Source organism: Polyergus mexicanus, unplaced genomic scaffold, assembly GCF_030449975.1.
Source record: "Polyergus mexicanus isolate NDT 795.1 unplaced genomic scaffold, iyPolMexi1.0 SCAF_12, whole genome shotgun sequence".
Taxonomy (NCBI): domain Eukaryota; kingdom Metazoa; phylum Arthropoda; class Insecta; order Hymenoptera; family Formicidae; genus Polyergus; species Polyergus mexicanus.
Window position 1 is genome coordinate 6,185,057 of NW_027223332.1, and position 10,223 is coordinate 6,195,279.

Sequence of the window (10,223 nt, forward strand, 5' to 3'; positions counted from 1 at the left end):
TAGGATGCAGACATGCCTTATATCTTGGCTTGCCTGCCTCCGGAAAAGAGGATTGCGTGGAAAGTATGCGTTGCTTCCGTCAAGGATAAGTCACAATCCGTGAAAATACTGAGAGTGTGCGTGGGATTGAGAATACAAGGCAGTGAAGGATGACGAAGTCTATCCGAGTAGGAGCGAGCTCGCGTGCTTTCCTCTAGGAAAATTCGGTAGAAAATCGCGACGGATCCAAAAGTTGCTAGAAGTCGGCAGAACTCGAGAAGAGCATTGTCCTGTCGAACGTAACGAGAAATCTTTTGTGAGGAATTGTCAGAAGTTGCCGTTTATTCGAAACATTCCGCCGGAAGAAGTATTGGTATGAGAAATCTAATTTATTTGAAAGGCGAATTAATAGAATCAATTAAAAAAACGAGAAAAACGAACTATCCACGACGAAGAAAGAATTATCCTGCGCCAGAAGATAATCTGCATATTCTTCAAAGAGAAGTCCCAAATCACACGTTTGTGGATTGCCGCAGTCATTATTCTATCCTAAAAGATAATTACTGTTCACACTCAATGATCTTCTTTTAAATTTCAAATTTTGTAAAAATGCCTCAACTTTTCTTAGAACCAATGACTTTTTTATCACAGTTGAGATATATAACAAGAAGATATATTTATTTGCAAAAATTATACCATGTGATAATAAGACACGAATCATTTAAAAACATAATTTACATTATCTGCATATCTTTTTCAATTATATTTCAATTTATTATCATACTTATTTATCTTTGAGAATAAAAAGCCATTATATGCTATATCCGATCAATCTCCGAAGCGATGCTCGAAATGCGTCGCACGTTTCCGAGGATAACTCGAGATCGAGTTAAGAGAAAATCAATCAGCTGTTTCGCAAACTTCGTTAAAAGTTTTCGCGCGTGTGTGCGGACGCTGTCAGAAGTGCGCCTTGAAAATCACAGCTTGAAGAAAGTCGATGAGAAGATACTTCGCATAGCGTTTTACTTTTTGTTGTGCGCGTGATTAAATCGTCGCGTCTTTCATGCTTGGCAGGAAAAGCGTTTGATAATCTCGGATTTTCATATCTCGCAATCTACATAGGCTCGCTTTTCGTTGCACGGTCGCAACATATTCACTACTGCATGCAAAACAGCCTCTAGTGTTAGTCGACTCCATAAAGCTGTATAAAGTTTTAATGAAGGTTACTTTGTCGAATGGCCTAGCCTCTCGCAACAATTTTTTACTTGTGCCGACGCACACAAAAGCACGTATTTCTAGCAAGTAATCCGTTCGTAAGATACGGTCAACGGCTGTAAAGTTTGAAAGCAATAAAAATTTAATAGAAAATTATGTCACTATACGTCTTATCTAAGAGAGAAAGAGAAACAACTCAAAATATAAAATAACTTACTAATAAAAATAGATATAAACAGAATTAATACACACCCACAAACACACACACACACACCACACACACACACACATACATACATATATATATATATATATATATATTAGCATAACATAAAATCTTATTTTTTATAAAATTAAAAATAATTTCATATTAAAATAATTGTAGGGGACCTTATTTCAAGTATCTTTTTATAAATTCTTTTATTTTTAATATAAAAATATATAACTCGAATATTCTGCTATTACTGCTGTTATACTGCTTGCATAGCGCATAAATGCTTAGCAAATGTCGAGATAATTAATCTATGTGTTTTTGAATACTGGTTGTAAAGGATTTCCTTTCTTCCTCCCAACTCGAGATTCTTTCGTGCGATGCGCAGAATATGTGCTGTCGAAAACTCGTGTAAAAGATGGAACGTCGTGCAGTGGTCTCCGGAGAGGGACGCAGAGAAACCCCGATATTTACACGTCAGGGGTTGCCACTCCCGTAAAGTACCCGCGGGGTACCGCGCGTGCCAGGAGTGTCTCTTTATTGGATAATAAATAACCTGTTTCATTTATAAGAAGGAGATAAAGTGTAGTAGACTATGCTCCCCGGATAGATCCCTTCCTCGCCAATCCCCATGCAGCATCATTTCCCCAAAGTTGAAATTTCTAAGTATATAAACTGCACCGCGTCTCTTTCCAACATTATTAATATTATTTAATAAATCTAGCATATCAAAGATTTTTTTCTGAATCATTGTATGATCGAAAAAGAGACAAACATGTGAGATATAATTATTGTCGTAAACAGGCATATTAACAGTTTTATCTTAAATTTAACATAAGTTGTAAACGTATTTATTGTTTTGTAAAAATTGTAAAAAGCAGAATCTGCGTGTAATTTTAACGTTATTGCAAAAATAATAGAAACCGGATGTAATATAAGCACTCAATAATAAATTTAAAAATGTGTTTCAATAAAAAAAAAACATACGATCTTTCAAATTGAAAATGTTATTTTATAATAGAGAGAAAAAGAAAAAGAAAGAAGAGAGAGAATGAGTTTTTTTTTTTTTTTTTTTTTTAATCAAAAGCAAAAGCAAAGGGAGAAATGGCGATGTCGTACATCGAGATCATAAACTAAATTTAAATTCAAATACCGTACTCAACTCGTTGCATTACAATCCACTGTTGGTATTTACTGTAAAAGAAAGCTTGTCTGTGGCTAATCTAAGACAGCTAGGTGCTTGTAAGATTCCTCGTCGTAATTTTCAGTAAACCAGTTTTATGGCGGCGAAGTATCGTAAAGTTAAGACAGCGACGTTACTGAACTTTTGAAGATTGAAAGAGAAAGAGATAAAGAAGTTAAATCAAAAAATGTGTATATGTATGTCAGACTCGATCGTCAATTTTGATACATAAATAAAAGTACAAATAAAAATATTTATTTTTATCTCTCGTTATTCTGTTAAACAAATTAAAGATATATAAAAATATATAATTTTGTTTTCAAAATAAAATTTATTATCATGGCTTGTTAAAGACTATTTTATCAAACATATATCTGATTATATTATATTATCTCGTATTATCTTATATTATATTTTACTTAAAATAATTTTAATGATCTTTTAAAAGGAAATGTGTCTTTATTTAACAATAAGTATGAGGTTCTGTATCTGGTAATTATTTCTTTTCTTTTTATTTTCGTGAAAGACATTTAAATAATTGATATGATTTATTAAGACAATGTTGATATATCTCATTGTGAATATGAAACAATGACGATACATACTGCTTCATTGCACCGCGAAGAATCAATGGGCAAGCTATAGGCTCGCATTGCTCGTAGCACGTCGGAAATGTTGGTGGATAAATTGGCCGTGCGGCTTCCACTGTACCTTCCCTTTCTATAGCACCCTATACATCGTGTGTTCATTGTACGCATGCACGTTTCATGTTGGTTCAATACATTTCGATCGATCCGATAGATTCTATCAAGTTTCAAGCGAGAAAGATAATTGTACACATTCATAATATATATGATAAGAAATAATTTGAAATTATAAAGTAATGATATTCAAAAACATTTTAACGAGCTTATAAATAATTACTGTGCAAGCTGAACATTACAAGTATGCACAAGAAAGTTTAGTTTATAATAGAATATTATTATAAAATCGCTATATTTAAAATACAGCAAATACTACTAAACAACGATACAAACTTTCTTGTATAGTACGCATGGCAACTGCATCTTAAATTAAGTTATGGGAGTTTTGTTTCATTAATTTTGCACTGAGTGCAAGAAAGTTCATTCTTTGAATTAATAAGTATACTTGCAATGTATATACGTAATAAACTTTTTGAAAAAATCTTAATCTTTCATTTATACTTCTAAGATAAATAAAAAAGTAAAAGATCCATATAAAGCGATTCGATGCAAGTTTCTCATTTGCATAAAAAGATAAACCGAGCATAAAGAGCTATTTGTGTGATTCAACGGTTTTATATTACGGATGAGTTTTTGCAAAATGCACTTGAAGAGCAATATGTAGTGAATTATTGTTAGACTATCGATATTATTCAGGCAAATAGCTGCTGTAGGATCGCGCGACTCGTTTCCGAACGTTTTCTTCTACTAGCGATTGTCCCGAGAATTTTTATTGCGGATCAGCGTATTCAAGGGATTTTCTTCGTACTTGATTTACTGCGAGATACAGAACCTGCACACACCAAGCGTGGTTTTATGCCCTAGGTTGAATAATAGTAAAAGCCCGGCGTCGTAAAACTGCAATCAAATAATGCATTATCGTAAATATAAGGCTGTATAATGTCCGTGTAAAATTCTGATGGTTTATATATCTCGTCCACGGTATCTATGGTCCAGCAACAATGCATCATCTGCAAATGGCGCATATCGCGGCGTAAAATAACGACATCAACTACAACCGGAAATTTTTAAAACGCGTATATTCTTTTACGCAGACATTGCGACAAATTTCCATAATACTTTGTTTAAGCAAATCTATTTTATTTTTACGCAGTATGATCAAATTTTGTAAACGTCAATGTTCGTTTGCATAATTTATTTGCTTTGATTTACATCTGTAAAATGTTATATTTCTTATTTGTATCATTATTATAGCAAGACAGATTCTCTAAAAGATTAAAAAATTAAAGGGTAATTTTTTTTTTAATATACGAAAGGAAATGCGATAAATGATATATATATATATATATATATATATATATATATATATATATATATATATACACACGAGATATTCAAACGTGCTAAGAAAATAGCCGTTGACAAAAAATGAAAAAAAGTAAAAATATCCTGAAATAATATCCTGAATATCTCTTGCATTTCATGGTTGTCGATCAAGAGAGCGAATGGATGAACCGATAAGGGAATAATGCGACCTAACGTATTGGAAAGAGAGAAGGGATACGAGTAAAAAAAAGAGCGGAGGAATAGCGTTTCTACGATACAGTCTACTTTTCCCGGCGAATTAAAAGCAAACAGAAAAATCGCGTCTTACCTCGATTCTATGACGTTCCATCGAATATGCTCGGTTCGCCTTTTTTATTCCATTCTGCCTTCCTCTTTACTCTTTGCTCACAATTCTCAGGACACCTTGCGCCATTCTTCCCACGAATGCAATAAGCGCTACAGAGGGAAGAGAAGGGAAAAACGAGAGTGTGAGAGGCACTGTCTCGGAGCGAATACCTCGAGAGAACTCCATGTTCTTCCGGTGACGCTCAATTATTACTCGTGCACGGACCAGGTCAATCTCGGACTACTTTAAATTACTTACTCGGCGTGATATTCCAGAGGGAAGAGAAACTTCGCCGCGGCTCTCCTCGGGGAAATTTCCTACGACAGATCGAAAACTAATTCGTCGCGCGAGGATCAAAACGAGAGTGGAATGTTGTAGGCGATAAACGAAACTTAATGCAACGAGATAGTAGAAATATGAGACATAGGATAAGGAGCTCGAACTATTATTTTTGAACAGATGTTATGAAATCGCAAATTAGGCGATACGACTGTAAAATGCGAACACGAGGAAAACATTGAATGAGAGGAAAATCGATCCATTACCAATCTACGACCCAGCATCCCGTTATGCGTCGACTAAAATAGTGTACGATGCAATGATTTGACGTACAAAACAAGCGGGGAAAATTGCCAGTTAGCTAAAAATTCGATTTTTCAGAGCCAAAACTGATCGATCCACAGAACGCGATGCGGTGACACTAACGGAAAATGATGGAAAAAGGAAAATAAGGAGAAAGAGAGAGAGAGGCGCGACAGAATGGTTAGAGAGCTCAGCGTAGGAAATGAGATCTATAAGTGAACGAACTGGACGAGCGTGAATGCACAGCCGAAATGCAATTTTCATTCAACTGCAGCTGTCCGCTCTTGCATCGCAACGACTACATCTGCCGACCAATTTTCTCTGTTCTCTCTTGCCTCCTCATTTATCTCAGTTTTTTTTTCGCACCGCGTCACCAATTTCACGATATGTTTACCGAATTAATTGCATTCGCGTAGACAAATAATTCGATATTACGATGAAACAATTTGCGAGCGTGATGTTACAACACGTAGCGCTGCACGAGAATGGCGAAATGTACAAAGAACAGAAGTTCGATTTATCAGTTTGCTGCAGATGATTGCCCGATGATAAATTGCGTGACGCATCGCAAAAATATGCGTTGCAGCACTTTAAAACGAGAACTCGTTTATTTTTTCGATAGACGATTATTTTTAACGACGCGATGATCCTCGTTGCGCGATTCTCATGCCAGGTGGAATAACGAAATTCGTGAGATATACGTAGAGGAGAAAATGCACAGACAAAAATTACAAAAGTGCAGAATGATGGAAAATAGAGAGAGAAAAAGAGGGAGAGAGGGAGCAAAAGAGAACGAAACAGAAAAAGCCAACTGGTTACCACTTCATCTCGAGCGCAGTCGAGCTGCGGCTAATTAATGCACTTTTGTCGAGTTTGCTACAACCCTGCTCGTGCTATGTACGTACGAGATGAAAAAAAAAAAGTTAACCTACGATGGTTGAGAAGTAGAGAGAAGTGCGTGTGGTAATAAGATTGTATTGCGCTTATTATTCTTTTATAATATTCTGTATCCTCTGTCATGCTATGCACGGAGAAATAAATGATTAAACAAGTAATGAAAGACTATGATAATAAAGAAATTATGATAAGAATGATAACAAAGAAAAGAATATTAAGAAAAGAAAAATGAGATATAATAATAAAATGCAATAGAAATATGCATTTATTCCGCATGATATTTTTAATAATATTTTTCTATGGAAATGTGTGTATTATTCTATGGGAATCTGAAGCAGAAAACAAGCATTTGGCGAAACGGTGAAAAAAAATGCAAATCGTGGATTTGCAATTATATTGTACACCGGCGATTTTATGCATTAATTTACCGTCGTCTATCTCCTAAAGATGAAAGAATTATTACAAAGTTACAAAAGATACGAAGCCGAAAGTTAATTAAAATTTCTCACAATAATGCTGAAATTTATAAATAAAGCTTCTTAATTGCTTTTTTTCCCCTTTTCATCGTGTAATATTTTCCATAAAATTTATAAAGCCATACTGAACACAAACGTGTATGTGCACCGTGAGATGATACGTTCTTTCACAAAACAATATTCATATTCATGAATTCGTGTTTGATCTTTGTTCATCCGTGATTTTTATCAAAATTTATACATAAGTATAAAATGGAATAAACGGGAAAATTTTTTAATTACAATCCTTTTTAAAATGGATTATTTGCTACAGCGATCATCGATTGTTTAATAATTAAAAAATTACGAGTAATTTAATTATTGTGACATTTCACATAGGCAAGCATCTCAAATAGATATTTAATAGTTCTCTATATTTTTAGGAACATTGTCACAGAGATACATACTAGAAACATGCACGTATACAGTTTATGCAGATGGCCCGATGATAAATCAATCGTCGATGTGAGAAACTGTCTTCGAGAAACATATGACTCAATGTATTGGCCACATACGAAGCAACAACACCGCAAGTTGACGGTTATCTGGCCCGCTGTTCAAACAACCACCAGACAAGTCCGGCGCCAATGCTCGAAGGCTACTTTCCAGATAATTCTGCTTATTTTAGTAAACTGCATTTGCAACCTGAATATTTTTCTTGCGTATTAAATTATATAAAGGACTTTTTCGTAATGTTGCGGCCTACTTTTTTAAGGTTTATTTCTAATTACGAGAGTTTATTGTATGTACACATACGGATATACACATACACAAATTTCATTTATTTCAAAAGTTTGCGTAAAGAGTACGATTTAATATTATATTTAAAATATTTTGCATATTCCTAATGTTATGCAAAATATTTTAAAAGTATAATTTCATTTTAAATACTTTTAAAAATATTTTTGTATAATATTAAATGCTTCTTAATAATATTTTTGATTTGTAATCCATTTTGAGAAGATACATAACGACTGTGTGTAACTGGCTATACAAAGAGTATAATTTATCACATTTATAATGCTGCTCTGACATGCTTGAGTTATTTAATTGGATGCTTTTGGTTTAATGCATTGTCATAAATGCTGTATGCGTAGCATATTAATTATTGTTAATTTTGCTGACTCTGGCAGTTTCACATAGCTCAGTTATGTCGTTTATTATATATGTCCCCTGTTTTCGGTAAAAATAAGATCGACATGAAGGAATGTTATACTTGCATATCGCAGTATTAATGTATATAGCAATTAAGTAAGATTTATGACAGTTTATGAAATGTGACGGATTATATTGTTTTAACTATAACAATATTAAAATTATAATGCTGTCGTCCGCCAGTTGCGTATTTATATCGTCATTCACACATATTAATGTAAACTTTTACCTGTACAATTTGTTTATTTTATATACATGGTTATCGCAACAAAAGTATTTGTCAGGAAATGATAAATTAATGGCAATAAGATTTAATCAATTTTCTGGTATGTAACGTTTAAAACATACAAAAAACCAAGTTTATTCACAAACCAAGTATGATAAGAAGCATTCATTTTAGAATTTCATAAGCAATTCGTGCGAATAATCAACTAAAGTTTTTGTTATATTAACAAATAAAGAATTTAAAGTTAAAAGATTTCTAACTATTTATTAAAATACAAAATATAAAATTCAAGATATATAATTTGTAAGCATTTAAGTGTTTAAGGGATAACTTTACTAAATGTGATAATGTATAATATATAATTAAGACATTACGCTCTTCAAGACAATGAACCGCATTGTCGCATAACAAGATGAAACAAAGTCATATGCGGAGTAGATCTTTGAATTGTCAAGTAATTAAATGCCATTGTCCTTGACGAAGGTCCATCTCAAGATTTTGTACCCCCAATGTAAGAAAAAGAAATATATTGTACTTACCAAAGGGCCAACTGGTAATGGTGGACCGCAAGATTCGGTTGCGATGTGTCTTTGAGGAAGTTAGCGAAGTTGTAATGCATCTTGGCATTGTAGGGCAAAGACCGCAACCCCGCTCTGAAACAAGATGATTTGAGGTCAGACGAGGCCCTCTCTCTCTCTCTCTCTCTCTCTCTCGCTCTATCTGTCGACCTCGATACGACCCTGCCACCATCGTCATCCCGTATCTACGTTAGTTATGTTTTGCAACCCCATACATAGCCAATCGGCGCCTGGTGCCTGCACCAAGTTCGTGAATGTATACACTGGCACTATGCCAGCCTTCTTGTTTAAACCGGAACTAAGCACTCGCCATAAATGTTCACGATATCTTCGCGTGACAACATCATTTTTGTTGTAATTGCGAGACTAAGATTGCGTGCAACGATTCTTTAGATTTACCATTACTACGAAAAGTTTATTTAAAGTTACACATGCACACTTTGTAACGTTATTATTGATCGAGCAGAAGATTTCTCAAACGAATTAATTTAAATTAACAAAACGTGTAATATGTAAAATAATCATCGATCACGTACTTGATTAAAGTTTCTCTAGATGTCCAATCGTTATTCCGAAGAACCGTTCTGAAACAACCTAGAACAAGCAGGAAAACTACGCCTGTAGTGATCCAGCTTCTTCGTCGCGGCATAGCAGCCCAGCTCACTTGCATACCGTAAACGATCAAAATAATCCATCCAACGCTGTAAAATTACATTAAAAAATTTATATCATTCGTTATAATAATCATTGCGATTGTGTTATAATTTGTAACGCTTTAATGAAGTTACCTCGGCGTATATAAAACTCGTTCCGCCACGACGAAACCCACGGTGACGAAAAGATTAGACGCAGGTAGGAACGGCAATACCAGGAACATCCAGCCAAGAACGAGAGGCGGATGCCTCTGTTGCTAACAATAAAAGAAAAGAGTATAACGTAATATTGAAGATTGATAAATGCAAGATTAAAATCCTTGTTAAATTTAGCGCTTCTGTATCAAGATCTCTTCGAGAGCAAACTACTGCGTAAGTTTTATCATGCTGGATGAACATACTCGATTAAAGTTTACTTTATACTACGAGTTTATATTGCTTTTATATGAAACTCGCCATACTCACAAAATTATGTTTAAACTGTGCATTTGCAAGTTTTAAATGTATAACGAGCAATGATTCAAAGCGCGATATATATATTCTGATTTATGACACGCTCTTATCCATGAACTCTAAAAGATAAATTCTAGAATACCGAAAAACTTTTACAGAGAAATGTAGATATGAATTAATCGAAATTAAATGATAAAATG

General features: G+C 34.1%; 1 protein-coding gene across 4 annotated transcripts in view; it reads right to left on the reverse strand.

The window, feature by feature from the left end:
- LOC138938163 (protein O-mannosyl-transferase TMTC1) overlaps positions 1–10,223 on the reverse strand; it is a 122,814-nt gene that overhangs the window by 15,672 nt on the left and 96,919 nt on the right. For 3 of the 4 annotated variants that reach the window (XM_070304953.1, XM_070304955.1, XM_070304956.1), the window contains exons 8-10: positions 9,706–9,827; positions 9,454–9,618; positions 8,879–8,992 (exon numbers count right to left, since the gene is read on the reverse strand). In XM_070304953.1, coding sequence (XP_070161054.1) covers positions 8,879–8,992; positions 9,454–9,618; positions 9,706–9,827 — 401 coding nt within the window. The remainder of the gene's footprint in view (positions 1–8,878; positions 8,993–9,453; positions 9,619–9,705; positions 9,828–10,223) is intronic. The other variant, XM_070304954.1, reaches the window with a different exon arrangement.